The sequence below is a fragment of the Strigops habroptila genome, chromosome 3 (assembly GCF_004027225.2).
Source record: "Strigops habroptila isolate Jane chromosome 3, bStrHab1.2.pri, whole genome shotgun sequence".
NCBI classification, from domain to species: domain Eukaryota; kingdom Metazoa; phylum Chordata; class Aves; order Psittaciformes; family Psittacidae; genus Strigops; species Strigops habroptila.
Genome location: NC_044279.2, coordinates 26075922 through 26101635, shown reverse-complemented (window position 1 = coordinate 26101635; position 25714 = coordinate 26075922). Strand labels below are relative to the sequence as shown.

General features: G+C 37.9%; 1 protein-coding gene across 1 annotated transcript in view; it reads left to right on the top strand.

Moving 5' to 3' along the window:
- The window catches only part of CFTR (CF transmembrane conductance regulator), a 78653-nt gene that overhangs the window by 22163 nt on the left and 30776 nt on the right, over nt 1–25714 (top strand). The window contains exons 11-18 of the mRNA XM_030478269.1: nt 1805–1996; nt 12168–12262; nt 14837–14923; nt 15797–16529; nt 17723–17851; nt 20792–20829; nt 21990–22243; nt 23320–23399. Of these exons, the coding sequence (XP_030334129.1) occupies nt 1805–1996; nt 12168–12262; nt 14837–14923; nt 15797–16529; nt 17723–17851; nt 20792–20829; nt 21990–22243; nt 23320–23399 (1608 nt within the window). The remainder of the gene's footprint in view (nt 1–1804; nt 1997–12167; nt 12263–14836; nt 14924–15796; nt 16530–17722; nt 17852–20791; nt 20830–21989; nt 22244–23319; nt 23400–25714) is intronic.

Below are 25714 nucleotides of genomic sequence, written 5' to 3'. Positions count from 1 at the left end.
ACGAATTGTTGGTGAACATATTCTGGTTTCCTTGCATGGAGTAAAATCTTTCTTCTGTTGTATTCAATGGTAAAGGACCCATCAATTTCAATACAATACGATCAAGACTTCTGTATTATTTTTCAGTAATGATACCAATAGGAAAGAGCAAGGGACTCAGGGCATGAGGTTGCCCTCAAGCTGATATGTTGAGGTGCATTTTACTGTGATACTTCTGAACTAACAGAATAGTTTTGCTATGTTGCTGATATGTTTCTAAGATATCAGAAAAAATCAGTTTCGTTATGTTGCTAAGGCTGATACTTGTAATACAAAAATATCAACTAGAAAGTGCTGAAGGACATATGTATATCTGCTTTATTCAGCTACTTAGGAAATTGAGGAAAATTCAGATTACAGTGAACAGTTTGAGTATATACATACAACAAATTTGCGCTTTTCAAGGCAATAAAGATAAAAGGCTTGTAATATTATCTGAAAGATTTTTAAAAACCCAAAACAGATTCCATACTCCCCTCAAAAAAAAAAAAAAAAAAAAAAAAATTCTCTTTCCCTTACATTCTGATAGTTTATGGCTTCCTTCATGTTGCTTAAGGCTGTTACTGTATATTCCAGGAACTGTCAGGCCTGTGAAACAGACTGCATACTTACTTTATCTATAACGGGTACGAAGCCCAACATCAGCTCTTTAATACTGCTTCAATATCAGATAGGGTTGGGTTTGGTGGTTTTGTTTTGTTTTTTTTTTCCATTTATGTTATGTGGCATCAGATACAGTAGTTTAACATCCAGTGTTAAACACACACTAAGCGTCTCTCCCTTGCAAGATCAGAAACTTCTTACTCAGCATTTTGGGAAAGTTAGATTCTGATATTAATGGAAAGAATCTTGTGAGACTCCACCGCATATTGTATAACTTGTCAAAGGATCTTTGGGCTTGACAGCATTAAACTGTGACTTAGACCGATATTTAGATCTTTGGCTGTTACGTCCCAGCTTTGCTGACTGTTTATTAGTGATAAGAACACCACTGGAATGGCTCTGTAACATATTTTTCCTTGTATTTCTCAATTCTATTCTTTGATCTAGTAGGCAGTGATGTGTGACAAGGTTACTACAAGCTACTGATTAACTTTGAAATTATAACATGTCAGTACTGAAATTGCTATCAATTCTTTTATGAAGGGAAATAGTAAATACACCTAGGTCATGTATTCACGTAAATGAGTTAAAAGATATAGAGGAAAATTCAGATCACACTGAGTAGTTTGAGTAATTGTGTAGACATACACGAAGAAATTGCATTTTTCAAGGCAATACAGATAAAAGGCTTATGAACACTAGCAAATTGTAAACGTTAATTGTCTTGTACAAAGAACAAACAAAATAGCTACTGACAACATTAAAAATCAAATAACATTCTCCATAAATACTAGTAACTTATGTCTGTATGTGTCTCACATATACTTACATTTTTACCTTGTAAAATTACTGGAAGGTTAGTCAAAAAATATATTATTACATATAATAATACATACTTTTGCAGCAGCATGCCTTTTTTTCAAGGTAGTACACAATTGTTATTGTTCACTGAATGAAGTTTCTCTCATTTCAGAGGCCTTTTCAGAACCATATGTATCATGAAAATCTCCACTAATTGCAGCCTGCACTAGATCAGAACTTATAGGGACACTCTTTACAAGACAAATGTACCATTTAAGTAACTTAGCAGAGTCATTCTCCCTTTGTTTAGCATTTCTTGTGGTTGTACAGATGTATTAACCAAGTGTTAATGAATTTTCAGACTTCTCTTCTGATGCTGATAATGGGAGAATTGGAGCCTTCACAAGGTAAAATTAAACACAGTGGAAGGATATCCTTTTCACCTCAAGTCTCCTGGATCATGCCTGGAACAATAAAAGAAAACATAATTTTTGGTATATCCTATGATGAATACCGATACAAGAGTGTCATCAAAGCTTGCCAGCTGGAAGAGGTCAGTCATCTAGAATTCTTAAGACCTGTGACCCAACCGAAGTGAAAAACCTCAAAGGAAAAGTCAGGGAATGAACCTTTAAGTAAGCGAGACATTTCTGAGATTTAAGGAACTCAGCCTCGCATCCCAGATTTTTGGAATCGCAAGTGAGCCTGTTGTCAGCTCCTTGGGAGATAGATTGACCATGCCAGTTCTGGTAGTTTATACAACAGGAGCTAAATAAGCTGGCTCAGATATTACAAGGTGTCTGCCTTCTCAGTCTTCCTTGATAGTTAAAAACCTGGGTAAACATATTAATGTTGAAGAAATGATGTAAAAAGTATTCTTATAAAACTTTTTTCACATTCTTCTCCATAAAGAAACTTTTCCTTACAATCTTGGAAATCAACCTGTTTTCCTCTTTTCTTTTGCAATTCATGAATAGCCCCAGGGATAATTAGAACTCTGAATTAGAAGTCAGAAACCTGAATTATTTAGAGGAAAATCTTGACTAAAATTGGGGTTTTCTGTGTGCGTATTGAAAATTCTTACACTAGAAATTAGTGCAGGATTGATCTTTATGTGACATGTAGCCCACAATTAGTACAATGACATGGAAATGTCCTTGTGTGTGTTTGATGTTGCCAGGATAGGAAAAGATATCTTTTCACATTGTAAGATACAAAAGGAGCCAGCTTTTTAGACCTTTGCACCCTTATTGCTATGCCTTAAGATCGGGCATTTTGTCTGTAACATGTAGATGAAAACAATAAATATTTAACTGTGTTGAACAGGATCTGTCTGTAGGCCACACAGTGAAATATATTTTCTTTTAGTGCCAATTAAGCAGGAAAACAATAGACAGTCTGTTTAAAAATGAGATGAGGTTACTGTGCTTTATCTCAGAGCAGGGTATAGTTAAGCAATAAATTAATCTTTTCTTATATGTTTATGGCCATTTCAGCTTGTGTTTGGACTTCGGTTTGCTGAAAATCTTCTTTGAAAGCTTGTGAAGACAGGAGAATTAACAACTTCTGTGTCAGGCTTTCTGAAGGGAATAGTCCTTAACTCCCATCATAAAAGTTGTAGTTAGTGCCAAAGCTCCCAGAAACAACTGGCTTCAGCAGTTCAAAACTGTCCTTGCCCAGAGAGGCTTCCCAACCCAGACTCGTCGTATAGCAGAAGGCAGTTAATGATGGCTCAGAGTTTTGGTGTTGGTGGGGTGGCTTGGTGTCGTGGTGTTGGTGGGACGGCTTGGTGTCTCAGTAGGCTGTAGCTGCTTCGTTCTCCGAACAGGCTTAGTCAAGCCAGCTTTGATCTGTGTTGGTGTGGAATGATATGTTTCACCTCCTAGCAGGGTTCATTATTTGAGATCAAGCTTGATACCTATAAGGATGTTTTCTTCTGGACTGAAGCTGAATAAATTGGGCTTGCGTGAAAAGAAAGCAGAATGGTCTGGAAGGAAGCCAAATACATTACCTTATTCCTATTATTATGCTTTCTAGTCTTGTTAGTTTTCACATCTTAGTTACTGAACAGGACTTACTACAGCAGATTGAAGGATGGATTTCCAATATTAATTCCCTGTTTATTCACCAGTGTGACCTTTTAAGGGTTTATTATGACGAGGGTTAGTGCTTGTTGAACTGGGGTCATGTGTGTTCTCATTCTTCAGCAAGGAGAATTACCAGAGGGTTTTTGCCTAAGGGAGTTCACTTTGCCCCTTTCCCTGCAACTTTCCTAGATAGTTATATATTCCACCTGAATATAGGTCTGTTGCTGAGTCTAGTTCTTATATGGGCTCTTCAAGGCATAGTCCCATTTGATGGCATGCTTACGGCAGCAGTATAGTGTCATAGGTTTAATTCATGGTCCTTGGTCCTCACAGCTCTGCTCTGTAGCTTTCCCTGGCACGTGGTCATACCAAGGTTAAGGGACACCACAGTGCAACCCTGTACAAGTGTATGAGATCTGAATTGTTGAAAGGATCCACAATGGAGGACAGTTGTGTGTCAAAACTTCAGTGAGGGAAGTTTGTCAAGTCTAAGTTCCACTGTTTGTCACAATTGCAGGAGGTTACTGTGTAGGCATATGATACTGAAGAAGCATGAGAAGGGTTCTCAGATACATCTCTATGTGCATCAGTAAAAGCATGCCCAAGGTACTTTTTTAAACTTCGTAGATTACAAGGTTGGAAAGGACCTCAAGGATCATCTGGTCCAACCTTTCTTGGCAAAGCATGACCTATACTAGATGTCCCAGCAACCGTGGGACACCTAGTTGGGTGTCCCAACTAGGACACTCAACACTGGGGTGTCCACCACTTTTCTGAAGAGATTACTTCAATGTCTGATTGTTTGTACAGCTTACGTGTGTATTTTTATGGTAGTGTAGCCTGCTTTATTTGTGTAAAATGATTCAAAATTTGATTATAATTCCATTTCTTGATTATATACTTTCAAGGCCAGGCTGGATGTGGTTCTGGGTAACCTGATCTAGTTGGACCATTGCTCATTGCAGAGCGGTTGGACTAGATGACCTTTGAAGGTCCCTTCCAACCCAAACTGTTCTACGATTCTATGATATTTTTCCTTTGAGGGTAAGTAGGGCATCACAGGAGGTAAAATCATGTTTTACAACATTGTTCTAATTACTGGAATTTGGAAACGGGCAGAGGTTGAGAGCAATGGAATGAAATGGAACAAAAGAGGTACTGCTTTGGAGTTGAGATAAAGGGACTGTAAATAAGAGCTGTCTTGACGTTCTAGATATCCAATAAAAACAGTCTCACTGGCAACAATTATTTCTGAAAGCCCAGCATAAACTAAATTTGGCTGCAGTGAGATATAAGTGATGCATTGACACTGCCCTTATTCTTGTGTGATGATGAACTCAAGTGAAGACCAGTACATTTCAATGACATGATACATTCTGTGAAACATTATTTACAAAAAGGCGTGGAAGAAGGGCTGTTTGTTCCTTCTCCACTGCCTTCGTCCTCTTTTTTCCTTTACTCCAGAAATAGTGAGTATTTTACGAAGCAGGCAGAGTGAGCACCTGATTTAACATGTCTTCTAAAATGAAGCTCCCATTTAGCACCGGTGGAAGTGAAGGCTTTCAACTTCTAGATCAAACAATTCCAGCACTGATCAGTAGTCCTTACCGTTTGTCCTTTATCCAGAAGCTTTTTTGAAATAAATTGTGTGAATGGGTTTAATTTTGAGTATGCAGGTATTACCACAAACCTATTACCTTTAAAATCTTATATTGCAATACTGTGATAGAGAGATGCCAAGGTGTAATTGGCACAGGTTCTGAACTCATTTCCTATACATGGTCCCCATAGGAAAGCTTAAAGGTAGTCAAAAAGTAAGATAAGATGAATTGGTGATGCCTTGGCTTATGCTACCTTCTTTTTGTTGTTGTTTTTAACAAGGTGTTTTACCCTTTTTATCATGTACTTTTCATCACATTCATGATAAAAATCAATTAGCAAGAGAAGGTGAACTTTTGCCTAGCACTTTAAGGACCAAATTTGAACAAATTGAACACTGAAAAACCATTCTGCATAATTGATTGATTTTTATTCTCATTGCTCAATAGCAGAAGCCATGGGGAGATGTGAACTGGATGAGTTTATATGTCTATGGAAACCTGCTATTAAATTTGAAGTAATTCCACAAGTGTAACTTCCCTGGAGATTGAAGGATTGTATTAATGTCATGAAAGGGATAACAAGAATAGAAATAGGAATTTATAGGAGTAGCCAGTTGGGTTTGGAAAATCCTTATTACTGATGTAATGAAAAATGGTGATGGAACATGGCTTGATTTTCAGAATTTCACGGTACAAAGTCGGTATTAATAGCCAACTATATACAGGGTATGGGATTTTTGTTTGGTTTTAGCGCTTGCTAAGTTAAAAAGGCAGAACCTTTGGACAGTTGAAATGGTGTCTAAATGCTGTTAACATTGAACAAAATCATCCTAAGAGAATGCATTCCTCCAGTCAAGACTGTAGAAGCAGGTCTGTTATAGTTTTCTTGTTAAAAAATCAAAAAGCATCATATCCTATTTGAAGTGGTTCAGTAATTCATAAGTTTTGAAATCATACTTTCATGATTTCTGTTTTTACCTTTTTGCAATGTAGGATAGATATTTTTCCACCTTGTTAGTTCATTTGATCCTTCAATAGTTACCCAAGAGGCCATAAATACATAATGGCAAACTACCCTTAAGAGATTACCACTCTCAAAGTAAACACATGTTCTGATTTGAGAGCCACCAGCTGCTCATGAATATAATGTTTAACATGGCATGCAAATAGAGGAAGTGTTTCCAGGTGAAATCATATCATACAATAGTACTAAAGAAATTTTGGGCCAGATCCTGTGTTTTCTTGAGGTGGTTTTACAGGGAGTACAGGTGATTCATTTTCATCTATGAACTTAAATTATAGAGAGAATAGTTAGAGAGAGAGACAGACAATATGCCAAGTCTTGGTTTGTGTTCTTACATGTTCGATGTGTTCACTGCAATGTCAAGGATGCCCTGAAACAGGAACACACGTCCTTTCATCCCACTGTACTGCTCCTCCCCGTTTTATCTGTGCTGGTTTGGGAGTTGTTTGGTTTTGGTTGGTTGGTTGGGCGTTTCTTTTGGGCAGATAACTAAATCAGTAGGAGTTGAGAGGTTATGATGTCAGTGAATGAAATACTTTGTGCCCTGATTTTATGCCTGTTTTTCACGAGGGATTACAAAGTGCAGATTACAAAGTGTGCAGAAGAGGGGAACAATACGGGTTCAAGTCTGGAACTCAGTGCTCTGTAGTAGGTAATTCTCTCCAAGAGGATATTAAGAGATAGCTTGGTTACCTAATCATGTGCATGTCCACAGTGTAAAGTACGTGAGAGAAAGTTCCTTGGCCTCTCTTCATAGCTGGGGAGAGCAACAGGCATGTCAAGGTGAAGTTCATCTCATCCTAATGTAAACAGCTAAAATAGCATAAATGCCTCTTGCAGGCAGAAAGTCCACATAACATGTCAAATCTCCTACTACAGCCACTGCATCTCAGATGTGTGGGCCCAAAAGCGCTTTATACTTTTTCCACCTTGCACTGGTATGATCCACTGGCATGAGCAGACTCCTCTAACCGAAATCCTTGTCTGTGGCCCAGAATCATGGTCAGGTCAGCAGAAACTGCTGACACACTGAGTTCCCTGGGGAACTAGAAGTAAATAAGCCAGCACAGTTTCTCTATAGCAGGGGAGCATCTCGATTAGAGAAAAAAGTGGACTCAAATTCCCAAATACACTGATTTCAAGAGGTTTATCAATAATCAAGTAAATATGTTTAACAAAGCCCCTCTACAATGTTCTGTGTTGATATCGTTTAGTTAAAAACCTGTTTCAGTCAAGACAACTCTCCCCACTCCATTCCCTGTCTTAGGTACAGGACTCTGGAGTGATTACCTTGGATGTTGTCCTGTCTTCGTGTCACTTCTGGAATTGTATTTAATTCCCTTATGCTGTGTTTAATCTACCCACACACAGCATACTGACTACTTCATGTTTCAGAAATCTGCTCCATGGGAATGTTTCACCATAGAGAAAGCAAGTTTTGCCAGCGTTCATGTGAGGCTTGGGTGAGCCTGAAACTCTGCTCAAGGTCGCAAACTTTTACAAAACCAAAGCTTATGCCTTTGGGTCATGAATCCTTCATAAATGGTTCATCTGAAATCTAACAAAAGCCTCAGGTTCAGGAATCATAGGCAGAGAGAGATTCCTAAATAAAGTAAAATTTTAAAAAGTAATTTCTGATTTGAAATACTTTAAAGAGATCTGGTGTTCTGGCTTCTGGCCACGAAAATGAGGACTCAGGTATGTTCAAGCTGGTTACCTAAAAGCATCATATAAAAAATTACTGAAAATTCTTCATCTTTTAAAAATTAACAGAAATGTTCACTAGTAGGTATGTCTTAAACACAAGACTTGATTTCAGAACTTTAAAACTTGAATTTTTGCAGTATAGTTTGTATCTGTCTTACTTCCAAGATTATTTTTTTTTTTCCCCCTGAAAATCAGGGCAAATTGAAAGTTACACTTTCTACAAAATGAAGTTTCAAATTCATTATCTAAAGATTTTTAGTAATCACTGAATTGAAATCTGGAGGTTTGTTTCTATTTCTCCTCGTTGTCATATTAGAATTGGATATGATGGCTTGGAAGTGCAGCAGTAATTATGTTAGTATGTTAGTGTCAAAGCAGGTAACAATAAATTTTCATCTTATAACTAAAGACAAAAATTATCAAATAGAGTGTAAGAGTATTGCAGCTCCTGCTTGAAACCCTTGGTGCTGTTTCTATTTAACTTCTATTCAGCTTTACTTGGCATTTTGTACAATAAAGAATTCATTGTTTTTCTTCTAATTTCTTGCAAGTAGTTTACACTAAAGAAGGGGAATTGCAAAGTATATTCAGAGGCAGCTTCTTTAAAGTAAAGAGAGAAAGAAGACGAAAAAGGGAGTACTTTGATAGGTGAGAAAGGAGGTAGCAATGTGAATGGGGAGATTTTTCTGGCGACTATGAAAATAAACATGGGCAATGTTAATGACAATGAAGAAAAGGAAGGGGATAAAGATGGCAAAGAAACTGGAACTGTAGAAAAAACAGAATTGAAACAGGGAAAGGGTTAGTGAAGGTGAAATGGAGAGAGTCAAGACTGCTGCTCTGTTCCATTCAGTTTCAAGACTGTTTTATCTTTTTGGAGCGAAGGCAGGAGAGGGAAGATCAAAGGACTACATCATTAAGGACATATTTAAGGAAGAGGAGCCTCATAAGTAAAATATATATGTTCTATCACTGGAACTGCTCGAGTAGTTTGAGTAGCCTTGGATATATAAAGCAACTATTTGCTGAAAGGCATGTTTCTTAGAAACTTATTTTCTGTCATGCTTTATTATCGTAATTGTTGCTAATGGTTTATAAAATGATTTTATGAACAAACAGTCTCTACAGAAAAGACTTGGAGTGTGAAGTACATTCTGAGGTTTCCTTTTTATATAACGAGACCGTATTGCCTCTTCACCCTGAAAAGAGATATTACCTTAAACCCTCTTGGCTATTTTCTTCCATACAAAGCTTAAAGGTATTATGAGGGTCATACCTTTGCTGCTGAGGTAGATGAATATGACATTTACATTGTTAAAAATGCAAAGAGATGTTAAAGGGGTGTCTTCTCCTTGGGTGTGCAACTTGAGATTTGTTAGCTCCTGATATTAGAAGCACCCACAAAAATAATTAATGCTTTTGAGAACTGCGGGGAGTTTCTTCTCTGAATATTTACCAATAGGCTTCTCAATTTAATAATTTAGAAATAGATATGTTAAAGAAAATCCAGTGGGCACTTCATTAATGTGCTGGGTTTTGTGCCGTTCAGCATCATTACATGAGGTTTGTCCCTGGCTTGATTTCGCTTCCTGCATAAAATGACAGCAAGGATGTGTTTGGACCAGCCCTATGTACTTTTTTACAATAGGTAATGCACGTTCCAACAAATAGCATTGTGTGTCTATTGAACTTCATCACTCTGTTTACGCCTTTGAAAGAAATTACTAAACATTTTTTTAATTACGATGATTACAGCCTGAAAAGTTCTTTGTCTGTTCCATGCCATATATTATCCTGAGGTGAAGGGTAGAAGAGAGCAGAAGGGGAACTCATTAGAAGTCTGATTAAAATTCCATGTTGACACACCTGCAAAGAAATATATCTGACAAAATACCACCACTATTTAAAACAATAGGAGCCCTGGCATTAATTTCAATAGGGCTAGGATTTTACCCTGTTTGCAGGCGGGGATACACTGGGCCCAGTTCTTCACCTGGGCTTTTCTGGAAGAAGCAGAATAGGGAAACAGCAGTGGCACCAGCACCATTACAGGCAGCAGTGCTGGTAGAAATGGGTAACAGTGGAAATCAGCTTAGACACCTAGATACTTAACCACACAAATCCCAAAGTTCAGGTGAAGATACTGGGTAAATGTCAAAGTTACAGATGAATAACATGGCTCCTGCGTGCATCGTGAAACCACAAGTATCTGAGCAGGTTGTCTCAAATAGATGCCAGAAAAGCTTTTGTGCAAGAATTTCACATGTTCTTTCTAAATACATGTGACCTATTATAGCAAGATGCTTTTATTCAGAAAATCTTCTTTTAAAAATGTTGCTGACATTGTTTATCACATCCCTCCTATTTCAAATACTTGAGCTGTTCTGCTAGTACTAGGTATTTGCTTGCGTGGCTCTCGTTTTACAAGAGGGAAATAACTAGTTAACATGAGAAGAATTTAAAAATCACCTGCAATAGATTTTCCATGCATAAGAGCATCTTGATTTTAAGGTCAGAATCCTCTAAGTCAGGAAGTAAACGCTATTATCAAATTAAAGAGTTGGGAGAATCTCCCATTTCCTGACAGACCAGGCAGTCGATTTCTAGTCCTTGAGTGGCTGGACCTTTTGTCTGTCACTGATCCAGGGGTGAACAGCATTGTTCACTCTGTTCCTGAGGTCAGGGCAATTTACAGGGGAGGAAGAAGGAAACATTTATCTGGAAGGGTTTTTATTTATTTATTTACTCTGCAAAATCTCAGAGGCCTGGATTGCCAAAAGGCTGCCCAACAGAGAGTGATTAACCATCAAAACCACAGCTGGGGTGATCAAAATTGGATTCTATCTGACTTTGTATGAAATGCAAACTTCTAGAGAGCAATTCAACTTAGAATCTGAAGTCGGATTGCACTGGAAGTGCTTTATATGTCTTCTGGTATTTTTCCCAGATGCCACAGGGTTTCTGTGGGTGCTGTGGAATGCATGCAAAAAGCAGAGTTCCTGTATGTCCCTCGGCTGTCTGGGGGAAGAGAGACCCCAAATCAGGCTGCCTTTTCCACACCATTCCCTAAAGCCTGCTCCCAGCAGCGCACTTTCTGAGAGATTTTGCATACCACTTTTTTTCCTCCAGAAGCTGTACTAAAAGAAAAATCTTTGTAAAGCATGAGAACACTGGAGCTGATTTTGTCTGGTATCAGATGTCTTGGACAGCTTCCTTGGCTGTGGGGGATCCCTGTCTTGGGAGCAGGAGGGCACGCATAGGCAGTGAGAGCAGCAGTCCGGGGCTGTCGACTGGGGAGCACAGGCACTGGGACCTTCTAGGATGCTCAGGGCTCCTAGCTTTGCACATGGCAAACTACCCTGGAGTCACACCTGCTGGAAACCTTGGTGCCCTGGGGCACAGGGAGGTCATCAGCCCATGTTTCTGGGAAGAGTGCCCTGAAACTACCACCACCACAGTGATAGTGGTGTCACTGTAGTGGCTTAAAGACATAGGCCAGGGAAGACTTGAAGGCAGGATTTAGAGCAACTGTAGGAGTATTAAAACTAGACAGCCCTCAGGCACACAAGCCATTTCTCATGTCTCCACTTCCATGAATTATTGTGGTTTACAAGGATCATCAGTTTTGGTGCTAAATACTCTCCTCAAGAAAATTTCTGGCCACCTCTGCCAGTGGGGCACAAGGATGTCCTTTACTCCTTTCTCTGTCTCACATGAGAGTGAAATGGTATTTTCTATTTTTTTAGCATAATCATGAGTTGTAAGTAACATACAGCCCAAGCAGCGGAACTTGGCTCCCAAACCTTTTGCAAACCTTGAGCATTCCTGGCATTCCTGGCTAGGAATTTTGTGCAAGCCTTTTTTAATGAACATACCTGAAGTATTAATTTCTCTGGGTTCTGAAGAGCTCAGATCCAGAGTTAGCTTCTTGCTCTCTCTAACTTCAGTGGCAAGTGCATTTGTCATTGTTACTTGACAGAAAACTCGAACAGTTAACATCTTGGATTGATATTGTATGAAGGTACATTCTCTGCTTTTATGGAGATCTAACAATCAAGACAAATATTTATTCTTGAGATCTTGCAGCTCATGATTGCTCTCTGCAGTAAAATTACATGTTTTCTTTTATCACCATTTCTGATTACATAAACAAATGAAAGAAATAAACCTCCGTGGGAGGTTTTTTTTACAACTTCTGTCTAACCTGTCTGTACACTGTTGTACGCTATGCTTCTATCCAGTCTGTAACCTGAGTTTCTTGGATATGGAAAATACATGTCTAATTCTTTAAAAAAATGTTAACAGGACATTTCCAAGTTCCCAGACAAAGATTATACAGTGCTGGGTGAAGGTGGAATCATTCTGAGTGGAGGCCAGCGAGCACGAATCTCACTAGCAAGGTATTTTACTTGCTCAGTAATGTACTGTTTCTTGTATAAAGAAATTATTATGACTGAGCACTTAAATACATGTGGACCAAGTACTGTTAAATAAATATCCTCCAGGTGTATCAGGAACTTCATATTACTCTCAGAATTCTGAGTTTTGTTATGTGACTGTTTGTGATACACCTGCATGTTTCTTTATTGAATTTTAACAGTTTATGTCAGATGTGTGCCATGGCTTAGCTGAACATAAATCTTTCACTCACTGGTGCAAGATGTGTTTGGAGATTTAGACCTGTAAGTGTAGCTTTCTAAGTACCAAAGAAATCCATACAAAAGATTCCAGATGAAAAAAATTCCATGTTTCAAAAAATGTTGCTAATAATTTTGGTTTTTCTGTTGTAAAAAGAAAAAGTGGAATCATAGAATCATAGAATGGTTAGGAAAGCAATGGCTAGTCAGTACCTATGAATAACAATCTGGCCTTGTCTGTTTGACCTTCCAACGTTAGTAAGTAATTTTAAAGGTCTGCAGAACAATAACGTAGGTGTTTGTATAGCAAATTTGCGATGTGTTTCAGTGGGATCACTTAGCCATCATCAGAGGTTCAGTAATGACAGCTCTGATGTGTAAATGGCCCCATTTGTTTCTGTGCCAAGTGCAAATTGTGGTGGTTCCCATGCTCAGAAACTCTGGGTAGAAGTTAAATCACATTATGATGATCCACACTGGTATCCCAAGAAAGACGTGCATATCTGCATAAGGCTAAAAGATAGGTTCATTAACACAGAGAGGCTTTCAGTGTGGATCTTTCTAGCAAATTTGTGAGAGGGAAGAGGCGTATGGGTGGTTCTGATATATGTGGTAAGAGAGAAGGGAAGGAGCTGTCAAGCTTTCAGAGCAAAAAACCCCAACCAACAAAACCTACTTAGATTTTCATTTAAAATTCAACATTTAAGGAAATATTTCCCAGATTCTATGGATAATCACGTCTGTCACTTTTCAGATAGTCACAGCTCATTTACTAGAGGGTCACAGAACTGATATAATACATTTATTGTCAGCTACATAATTATTATTAAAAAAACAATTAAATCTCCCAAAGGCATGGCTGTATCTGCTTTACATTTTGTTTGGGCTCCCGTCTAAGCTCAGCATGCTGCAAGGTGTGCAGGTGGTTGAGGTGTGGGCTGCAGATAAAGCTCTAAGAAAGTTAGAAGAGAAATTTAGGATTACAGCCCTATCTGCACTGCTCATAAGCTGGATGTTATTTGCTTGGACTGGCTGCATGCACGTTTCTGGTGTGTCATGTGCAGTGTCATGTGAAATGAGACTCCCAGCTGGAAGTGCCATCACCCAGCAGTCATGAGAAGCTGATAGAGATTGCCTAAGTCCATCTTTCTTACAGAGCTTTGTCAGTGTCTTACAGCTGTAACAGGGGGAAAGAAAAAATCAAGGGTTAAAAACAGCCCCTGCCCTGGGTCTGAGCTACCTCACTGGCCTGGTACCCTAAAGGCGGTCATGTATAGCTGCTAAGCCCAACATACCAATTATAGCAATAATTTGAGTGCTGCTATTATTCCAGGAAAAAAAAAATGCAAACTTTTTGTTGAGAAAAGTGCCAAGAACAGTATGAACTTTTGTTGTTGTGCAGCCACTACATCATAATGTATGGTCAGTGAAATCCATCGTGACAGAGGATTTTTCAATAAAGTTGTTTGGTTCATTAACATAATATACTATTATTGAGGGCTTTTTCTCCTGGTGGTTAAATATTCTCACATTGTTTAACGTAATGATTTTAAAACTCATTTTAGAGTACTTTAAAAAGTACCGAAATGCAGCTGTCCAAATTTTCTTTACTAATTACACCCTGATTCATATCACTTCATGATTTTCATACTAACAGAAGTAGATAAGAGGCCTTTTTGAACTTCCGTTGAAATTGATTTGAAATAAAAAACCCTCTTAACCACAGGTTTAGGTCTCAGTGATCCATGTTCAGGCACATAAAGCTTAAGGTCCTAATGCTACAAATAGTTTTTCATGTCCTGAAGACAAACTATTGTACAGCTCCATTTCAGATAATGTTTGCAAGATCATGGCTCACTCATACACTTGTCTTTGCTCACCAGTTGTTTTGAAGTACTTTTAAAACTAAGTGCTGAGACCTAAGTCTTTTCACACACTTAATTACATTTATGTAGTATTCCCTCAGGTATCAGTAGGCATTGCAGTAGGTACTAAATTCCCATTTAAATGGCCATTTTACACTGATGGGGACTGTCAGACTCAGGCCATAAACAGGTCTTTAGAGTAACTTATATAGAGGCAGCTCTGTAGCTTCCTTTGATTGACAGAAATTAAGGGAAAACCAAGTTGGTTTGTAATGTGGTCTGCAGCAAGGAAAGGCTTTACTGAAAGGTGTCTTAAAAGCACATTTAACACTGAACTCCAGCTCCACATTGATGCTGTCGAAAAGTTACAAGTTTCTGAGACAAAAACTGTAAAGGCATTCTCTTTAAGTTGTATTTGTGTAAATTTATAAGACTTGTGAAAGATAATGTCATTTCCATTTTCTCTGTTCAGAGCAGTGTACAAAGATGCTGATTTGTATCTCCTGGATTCTCCTTTTGGGCATTTAGACATTTTTACAGAAAAAGACATATTTGAAAGGTACTGTATGTTTGATAGATTGCATTTAAGCAAGCAGCACAAAGTAAAACCAAGAACAGGAATTCAGTAAAAATACAAAAATCCTGAAGTGATCAAAATTATACCTTTTAGGGCCGTTTATTTTAAGGCATTCTCATGACTATTTTGTGTTAGCAGTAGGACAGCATACTGTGCTGGGGACAAGCCTGGGCCAGGTGTGAGCATTAATGCTCCCTCTTCCATCTCAACATATTGAGCCTGCTATAATCTATTACTCCCAGAGAGCATGGCTTTATATCTGGTGTGTCTGTTTACCAGAAAGGCTTTCATTTTAAAACACTTACCTGTGTTGTAAGTATAAATTTTTACAAAAAGCTGTATTATGTCTTGTTTTTCTAATCACTGAAAGACTGGTCACCTGAAAGTGCCCACTTACCAGGAGACTGGCAGCAGGTAGGCCAAAGACAAAGACTTTTGGCTTGTCCTGCAGGTGAAGCTTGAAAGAGTAAGGACACAAACACTGTTATCCATGAGCTTTTCAGTCACCGTAAGTTTGATGTTTTGAAATCAAGCTAATACTTTAAAGTTTGGTAGCAGAAGATCTAAGTGACACTAAGATGAAAAGAAGTATTTAATTTTCATGCTGAACTGTGCTTTTTGGATTGACCTGAAAATGATTAAATTTTCCCCCCATTTTTTTGGTTACTGTGATAAAAGTACTCACCCTTTACACATCTCAGCCTTACCGCTTCCTTTGTAGTTTGAGGGAGCGCCCAAGGCTGCACACACTGGGAGGGGGCAGGTAAAAGGAAATAGATTGAAAGTGAAAGAAGTGTAAGCAATATTTAATCATGAAGGAAAAAATCTAACTTTTAATGCTTTCATCTTTTATAGCTGTGTGTGCAAGTTGATGGCGAATAAAACTAGGATCTTAGTTACTTCAAAACTGGAACATTTAAGGATTGCTGACAAAATACTAATTTTACATGAGGGGAGCTGCTATTTCTATGGAACATTTTCTGAACTTCAGGGTCAACGGCCAGACTTCAGCTCAGAGCTGATGGGATTTGATTCTTTTGATCAGTTCAGTGCAGAGAGAAGAAATTCAATACTAACCGAGACTCTTCGACGATTTTCAATTGAAGGAGAAGGCATGGGATCACGAAATGAAACCAAGAAACAATCTTTTAAACAGACATCAGATTTTAATGACAAAAGGAAAAACTCTATAATTATTAACCCCCTTAATGCAGGGAGGAAGTTCTCAGTAGTGCAGAAGAATGGAATGCAGGTCAATGGGATAGAAGATGGCCACAATGACCCACCGGAAAGGAGGCTCTCACTGGTACCTGACTTGGAACAGGGAGATGTAGGTCTGCTTCGGAGTAATGTGCTAAACACTGACCATATGCTGCAAGGTCGGAGGAGGCAATCTGTGTTAAATCTGATGACAGGCTCCTCTGTGAACTATGGACCAAACTTTTCCAAAAAGGGAAGTACAACATTTCGGAAAATGTCTATGATGCCTCAGACAAACCTGTCTTCTGAGATAGATATCTACACCAGGCGCTTGTCTCGAGACAGTGTCTTGGACATAACTGATGAAATCAGTGAAGAGGATTTGAAGGTGTGTGTTGATTTACATTCATCTTGGGTTTTGATATGGTGATAGTTTAGTGCAATGTACTCTTTACATATTTTTCTACTTGACAATGTCACTCCTAATGCAGTTCTTCCCTGTGGATTATCCTTTTGGAATATCTGTGAAAGTTTTTTAACTCAAATATCATCTTGAAATCATTGAAATCCTCAAAAAAATATTTTGCCTGATTTTTTGTAGTTTTCGAATGCTGTTTGTAGAGGATTTCAATGCACAGTTTTAATCTCCTGCATTTAATCTACCTTTAAGATTATGCTAAAATGAAATTTGGAACCATAACATGGGAAAACATTGTTTTAAAACATTTATGTAAAATTGACATTTGAAATGTGAAGGCTCATGAAAAAAATGAAATACATTTGAAATAGTAGCACAGTTTTAAAAACTGAGATTTGATCAAATTTGACAAATTCGTCAGACTGCTTAGCTCTTATGTTCTGGTACAGATAATGAACAGAGGAATAAGCTGGATTTTACTCTGGTTTTATGGATGGAAATTATGCAATTAAGGTTGAGTTTTATTAACAAGAACTGGACCAAAATTCCTTTTTTCTAATAACTATCAACCAGTCATGATGAACTAATTTCATTTTCAAAACTGACAGCTGATTTTCACAGGATAGGAAAAATCTTCTGAAGTAGTTTACTAGGTGGAAAAAAGTCTACAAGAAATGTTTAAACTCCCAGTTTGCTGCAGCACTGCCCATTTTTTCTGTTGCTTTATTGATCTCAGCAGAAAAAAAAACCAACCCAGAACAACAAAGCAAACAAAAGTCTCAAGTATTTACAAATTTCTTCAACTGCACAGTAAGAACCTCCACTGACAGAAAACAGCTATTGATTAATCATTTCTGGGCTTCTAGGAGTGCTGGACAAATCTTGGTTGTTTCTTTCAGTGTTGTCTGAAAATTTCAAATTATCTCTAAACAGTTTTCTTATATCAAAGATGACTTAACCTGTCAGTACCTTCCTCTCTAGGCGTTATCAGCCAGTTTGAACGCTGCAGTTCATTTATTTGAACTGAGTTAGCAGAGCAGCATTCATGTGTCAGAAATTCTCATATGATATGAATTATAAATAGATATAATAATTTATAATTCATATATGAATTATAAATAGATATTATCATTCTTAGTATGGTCTTACGAATTCTTCGACAGGAATGCTTCACTGATGATGCTGAAAGCATGGGTACTGTTACCACATGGAATACCTACTTCAGATATGTTACCATCCACAAAAACTTGATATTTGTTCTAATTTTGTGTGTGACTGTCTTCTTAATTGAGGTAAGAAAATCTGCGCTTGATGTCATGTTACTACAAAGGATATTTGTTCAAACTTTGTTCTTTGTGATAAAAGGGTAAATGGATAAAGCATCAGCTGATTATTAGCATTAGCTCATGTATGTATCACTTTTTGGCAACTGCTGTTAAATGATATTGCAATGACTTTTCTACTGCTTAAATGAGCATTTCTCACCAAAGATAGTGATAAGTGTATGGCAGCAGAAGACCCACCTAGTCAAATTATCACACTTATTTTCTGCTGTGTGGTACCATAGCTAAGAATTGTTGTCCTATCCAGGTCTCTTGTTCACAGGTGAATAATCTTCCATTTTCCATTATAAAATACTGTTCAGAGCCTTGGGGAGTTAACAGCAACAATTACTTTTTTTTTTTTTTCTATGAGCACATGCATAAATTCTGGAGAATTGCTTTCAAAAAAGAGTTAGAAGCTTTGCTCCTAGCGAAAGAAGAGTGGTAATGCAGAGGGCTGAATGCCTGTGACAGCATTTAAAGATGGATGGGGTGTTCCTGCAGCATGCAGAGAAGACTTTTCCAAGTACAGTGGAAAACACTGTCAGAAAAAGTGCTGAAGAACATGTCTGATCATGCAAGTCTGACTATTTTTCTTATAACAGGAATTTCCTGCATTTGACTTGTCTCCCAATTTAGGAAGGACATTTAGCATATATACAGTATCTCATAGTGTCCTCTTTTACACCTAGTATTCTAAATCAAGTGTTTTTCTGAGGGAAGGAGCATGTTTCAGAGAGAAGACTGGGAAATTAATGATCCTGTATTCATATGTCAGCTTATAAAATATGGTACCAACTTCTCTTGGCATTTTTCAACATGAAATGAAAGAAGAGAAGAATCCATTAGGAATACCATTAGAACTAGTTTTGGGCTGATTGTGTCACTGAAAGGTTTTTAACAGTTCTGTGGTGGTATTCAAACTTCTAGTATGACGGACAGGAGTGGAGAAGGATATGATTGATGGTATCCTGAACCTACACTAATGTTATGTTACAGGTGATTTAAATTAGTTCTTTTGGACCAGGAATAAAGCCTGGAGCTTAGATCAAGTTTGAGATCCCAAATTTTTAAACCACACCTCCAGAAGCAACACAGTATTTAGATGCACAGCTGTTCTTGTGTAAGTTTTTTGTTTTCATGGTAGTGGAAAATGCCTGTGTAAACCTACAATAGCAAAGCTAAATGTGAGTTTTAGGGAAAAAGGAAATTTTAACTTAATGTATCCCTGTATATTCAGCATACATTTCTAATCTTGATTAATTTTTTTTTCTTTTAAATTTGACTAAAACCTTTTTAAATAATTCAAACGCCTTATCTTCTAATTGAAGAATAAATCTCGTGACAAAGAATGTATCCATCTAAGTTAAACTTTCCAGTATGACTATTGCTTAAGTAAAAGCCTATTGATAAATTAATGGGCTGGAAGATATTCAGCCATAGCACAGACTATATAACCTTTAGCAAATCTTTGCACATGAGATGAAATACTGTGCCAAGTGGTTATGTGGCCTGTGCTAACAGTTTGTACCCTTGTAAACCTAGACAATGAAGAGAGGCTAGGGATGAGCATCCAAGAGCTGAACTGAGAAAGCAGTGACACATAAGTTAAAAGTGGAGTTGTGACACCCTTCAGAGCTGGGTGGGAATGTTGTGGAAATGCTAGAGATACTACCTTAGATTTAGAATGTATTGCTTTGTATTGTAGATTCCAAGGTGAGTCCACACAGATCACCATAAACAGGGCATCAGTTGTACATTCTTCCTAGATTTGTGGGGTTGTGTGTGTTTGTAGCTCTTTTAAGTGGCTCAAAACTATATTTCCTAGATGTAATATGCAGAGACTAGGATTGCTGAACTAGAAGAAGAGCAGTTATGAATGGAAACATATAGAAAGGCTTTGTGAAGTTATTCTATTACTATGTTGTAGTATTCTTCATCTTCACAGCTGAAAAACTCCTCTGTTGTGAGGAGTCAAGATGAGAAAAGAATTCTGTTGGGAGATGTGAAAATATTATTGTGAAAGAAGCCTGATCCTCACAAATGTTTAAATTCAGGGCATCATGGTCAATCTTGAGTTATTTACTGTAAGACCTCCAAAAGTTAGTGGTTCCTAAGGAGAAGAATTAATTATGTAGCGAGGTATTATGGCAATATATTCCTGTACCAGTGCCATAAAAATATATGGGAGGAGTATTGTAGAAACTATGTCAACCTTTAGAAAAAAGATTATAGGCAGAAGTAGAGCAGACTGAAATGCGGTGGACTGCATGAAGATCTCCAGTGTCTCACTGGACAGACAAGAAATTGTGTTACAGAGTAAGCTTCTGTTGAGCACTGAAGCATCTCACAATAAGAATGGTTCAATTCCACATTTAACAAGTATTAAAATAGATTATGTAGAGAATTATGTAAATATCAGACGACTTGCTGTATCAAATGTAGGTATCAGCTAGCAAGAACAACAATGCAAAAATAACAGTGTTAAAGGTTTGACATTTGTATTTGAATAGCTGCCTTTGAAGATATTGAGAGACTCTTTTAGGAAGAAATATTAGTCTTTAAAACTTGAAATATGTTAAAGCATACAGTGAATATTCCTTATCATTAGGAATGCATTAGCAAGCCTTTGTTAATAGTGGGGTAAAAAAACAATGAAAGAATATTTAGGCACTTGAGATCCTGATTGTAATACAAGTCTAAATGTAGCTTTCCTGGTGGGATGCACTAAATAGTTTCTGTGGAAAGAGGAGCAGTTATGGCAAAGTTTTTGCTTCAGGGAAGTTTGACTTCCATCCATTTATAATGCGCTCTCTAAAAACAATTATAAAGTCAGTAAAAGAAGATAAGTAAAAAAAAGTGCATAATGCGACAAGACAAAAAAATTGACTCTGTTTTCTTTGGTCACAGGTAGCTGCTTCTCTTGCTGGATTATGGTTTCTTAAAACGTAAGTAGTGAGAACCTGGGGTCTCCATTGTATTGATTTTTGCTATAAATAATAAATTCAGCCAGAATTCTATATAGAATGGGCACTAGCTTATATTCCATAAAATGGTTCAGCGATGGATGATCTAAGTCCCTCATGTAGGTGGTATCTTAAGCCGGTACTTCTTTAAGTGCTAACAATCCAATTGTTTGTGCCGTGTTACTGAGCACATAACGCACACAAGACTTTTCCTGGGTCAGCTGACTCTAGAGTTGCATGGACTTAATTATCCTGAATACACTGTGGTTCATCGCTTTCAGAGCATGCCAGGTGAGACATTTGCTAAGGAACATTTTAAGGGAGCAGTTACTGTACATTTTTACAATTTCCTCTGCTCACCTGTGAAAAATTCCCAGAAGTTAAAGGGTCAGGCAGATGAAGGTTAAAACATACAGAGCAGCAGTATGGCTTTTCCTGGGCTAATGCTTTTGATCCCTGTTTTTGTCCTGCAGCACTAAGTCTGAAAGCATATGGTGACATAGGTCTGATGAGGAGGAGGGGTTTATGCTGATGACCTACTGGTCACTAAGGTTTTTGATTTTTACAGTACACCTAAAGCATTTTACTTCCAGAATAATTATTTTCTTTTCAATGCTTAAACCTTTTTCTTTTCTTGTTAGAAGAAGTGGATGCGTTTTCCTTGATTAGGCTAGTTTTGTCAGTGATTTAGCAGGCAGTAGATCTTCAAGGGACTACCAAAGCAGTACATTTTCACAGTAGTTTGGGGAAAATTGTTGGAGGGGTTGTAGTTATACCATGAGCTTAATTTCCATCTTGGCAAAACCCCCTTCATTGCACAATTGCAACTAATTTCAGAAATTACTACAAATGCCAGTAGGTGCCTGAATCACCAAAGGTAGCTGAGGAGATGAATAAGCCATTTATTGCCTTGACCCCTGAACACAGACAGGGTTACTTTGCCTCAGTGGATCGTGGGCTAGTTCATAATTTACATTTCAGACATACAGGACAATATTTAAAAGTGACTGGAAATATATATAACTAACCATTAACATAGTTTTTAAATAAATGATCGTTGAAGTACTGTTTAGTAGAGAAAATAAAAGAGAAAAAAAATGCAATTTCCAGTAATGCATTTATTTTTAATTTCCATCGAACAGGATAGCCTTGAAAGCAAATGCAACACAATCAGAAAACAGTACCTCTGACAAACCTCCTGTGATTGTCACTAACACTAGCTCCTACTACATTGTTTATATCTACGTGGGAGTGGCAGATACCTTGCTTGCTATGGGACTCTTCAGAGGTTTGCCCCTTGTGCATACGCTTATCACAGCGTCTAAAACTCTTCATCAAAAGATGGTACACGCAGTTCTTCATGCACCTATGTCAACATTCAACTCTTGGAAATCAGGTAACTGAGATGGGAACTGATTGACTCGTATATGGGTTTCATTTCAATTAAACAGTTTTCATTCTGTTAAAGGATACTGCTGGTTTCCATTTACAGTTTCAATCAAGCTGAATGTTAGAAGTTTGCCAGATTAAGTAATTTGTGAATCTTTTAATGAATCTTGATTGTACTTTAAGTGTGACATACTTCAGTTGTCAATTCTGATTCTGAAATATCACCTTGTAAGTTAGAGAAAATGAACTGTTAACTGTTTGAGGCAATAAAACTAGAATAGCTTCTAATGAATAGACCTTGTCTAAAACTGCAATAGAAAAGCTATAGTCAGCTATGTGGTGACTGACAAGTAGTCAGATGTGGATGATAAATAGTGCTTTATTTCGTAAGTAGTGCTACTAAAATGGCATAAAACATCAGTTAGTGTGAATAATGGTATGCGTATTCAAATTTGGCTCTGGAGTTGATACAGAGTTCATTATATAACTGGTGCAACAAGTTCTATCTCCCACCGTAAATGAAATTCCTACCCTCTACCCTTCTTACTGCTGCTTACTAAATTACAGGAGATGCTGGTAAATGACAATACAGCATAGGGTTTCTCCTTCATTTTCCCATTAAATTTTTAATTCTGTTGTTACCTGGTGATTAATACAATAATTCTGCTCAGAAGCTAAGAAACTGGTGTGCAAACTCATACAAATGCTGCTGTGCAAATTATCTGTGTATCAGCAGAGCCTGCTGCATAAGGGGTACAGACCTTATGCTTTGTGTCTCTGTCTCTGTCCTGTTTAATTGTTTCATTGTTTTTATTACACTTTCCTAGTTTGTTTGGGTTTTTTTTTTCCGAAATTCTGAAAGTTGAAACAGAAATTGTGGAGCCAAATTCTTCCATGGGGAAAGAAGCTGTAGCTCCACTAAACTGCAGCAGAATTGCACGTAATAGAAAAAAATCTTGTACTTATCCTCAATGTTATGTATTCAGAAAAAGTCGTTCTTTTTATTAAAGTAATAAATGTAGGATTTTTGGGGTGTTAAAATGCTTGACTTTATTTTCCTTTCTTGTTTTTCTCAATCCGTAGGCGGTATGCTTAACAGATTTTCAAAGGATACGGCAATACTGGATGACTTACTTCCACTTACAGTGTTTGACTTTGTTCAGGTTTGTAGAATAAAAGTTCTGAATTTTGCTGTCTTATAGAACTGTAGAGTTTCAGTTGTACATCATGCAAAAGAAAACTTATTAAGAAGAAGAAATAACAATCGGAATTAAATCCCTCTTCCTTTTTTTCAGTCTGTATACCTATTTATATAGGTGCTTATGTTGTATGTTGGCTTCATCGCTTCTTTTTTAAGTACTTGGCTGTATGTGTACCTCCACTGTTTGTGCAAACCACTTTTAGTACTCAGGCTCAGAAACATTTTTGCCCTGCATACCCCTACAGTACAAGTATCCCTGCTTCTGCCTGCATTCAACTTCGGAGGTGTAAAGGGCATTCCTTAGTTTCTTTTGGTTGTCTTGGCTCAAGATTAGTATTTTTTTTCATGCTATCCTTTGATTGCATTAATTCATTTTCATGACTTTACGTCCTTAGCCTCTTCTGTTCCCAGTTTGCTAGCATCACTCCTAATTTACTTCTTCTTGTTTCTTGAATATATTTTTGTTCTTCTGTTCTTTTATCTTCTGTGGAAACTCCTCCAGGACTGCTTTATTGGGCAGTTTGAACCATGATGATGGGTGTTCAAACTTCAGTTGGGCAGTTCTGTGTGCTTTTTTTTGCCCCCCCCTTTTTTTTTTCCCCTGCACAAGTTTGACTGCCTAATTTTGTCTTTTATACTTTGCATCTTTGTGGCTTCTCCTGAATCTCTGGGATTTAAGCTGAGTCTGTCAGGCACTGGATGACTATTTGTAATAGGGAGGAGCTTTAGATGACTCTACTCTTTGAAGAAATTTTACATTCCTAAGTTGTAAAATCATAGAATGGTTTGGGTTGGAAAGGACTTTAAGATCATCCTGTTGCAACCCCCCTGCCATGAGCAGGGACACCTCACGTGAGACCACATTGCACAAGGTTCTGTCCAACCTGGCCTTGAACACCGCCAGGATTGGGGCATTTACCACTTCTTTGGGTAACCTGTGCCACTGCCTCACCACCCTCACAGTAAAGAACTTCTTCCTTATATCTAACCTGAATCTCTTCTGTTTTAAGTTTGAAGCCATTACCTCTTGTCCTATAACTACAGTCCCTGATGAAGATTCTCTCTCTGGCATCCTTGTAGGCCCCCTTCAGATACTGGAAGGCTGCTATGAGGTGTCCACACAGCCTTCTCTTCTCCAGGCTGAACAGCCCCAATTTTCTCAGCCTGTCTCTAGTCCCCTTTAATTGCAGAATTGCAAACTTTTCATTTTTTGTATGGAAAGGCTCGTTTCCAGCATCCATCCTGGGAAACTCCATGCATTGCAAAATTCTGAGTTTTGAATGACCTTCCAATTCATCCACACTGAAGAGAACATTGAAGAAATACCGAGATAGAGGCAATTCTGGTGTTTCTCAAGGAGGATGCCTTTGTTTACTTCCTATACTGCCTATTCTGAGACTTTGTAGCTTTGTATGGATCCCAGTACCCCTCAATAGTGTCACACCACTGATGCTGCAATGCCAGCTTTTCCTCAGGTAGAGCTAGTTCCCAGAACATTTAAAAAATAAAAGCAAATTTCTCCTGGCCCTCCTGTTCTTCTCTACCTTTATTTAGGAGATGGGCAGGGCTGACTTATCAATCCAAACACTCTGCTGCACAGATTACCTGTCTCCATCAGTGAGTTTGCTCTGCTTTACAATCCCTACCAACATAACGGTCTAATCAAGACCAAATCGCTTTCCCTATATCTTTGTAATTGATAACTTAGGCTCATGACTTTAGAGAGGCTAGTACAACTCCACATGAAGAGGTTCAATGACATTACAGCTCTACTTCATGTCCCGCTGATGTCATGAAGATTTGCTGAAGGAGTAAACATGGACACTGAGACCTTCTCTGAATCATTAATGTTATCTTTGGTTTGATCAGGGTTCACCAGTGTCTTTTCTGATGTGGCCATTTTGTTTCTGGTATTTTGTATCTGCCATGAGGATGTTATTCCAAAATTATTTTAGTTAGCCTGTCTCTATGTTTCAAATTCTCTACGCTAGTTTCTCATATTTTCAACAATAAGGAAAAATCCCTAGATTTGGCTTTTCTGTTGTGATGCCTTTCAGAGGCTAACCTATGCTTCGATGTCCCATAGATTCACCTCTGTCTCCTCAGTTTCAACTGCACAGGCTCCTGAACATCCATGATAAGCTGCCCTGTCTTTTCTGGTTCTTCTGGTGAAGATCATCGAACCTACTTGAATGCTGTCTTGAATGCTTTTCACCAGTCATCCCTTCATAGAAAAATTCCTACTGATCTTCCATAGATTCAGGCTTGTTTGGAAGC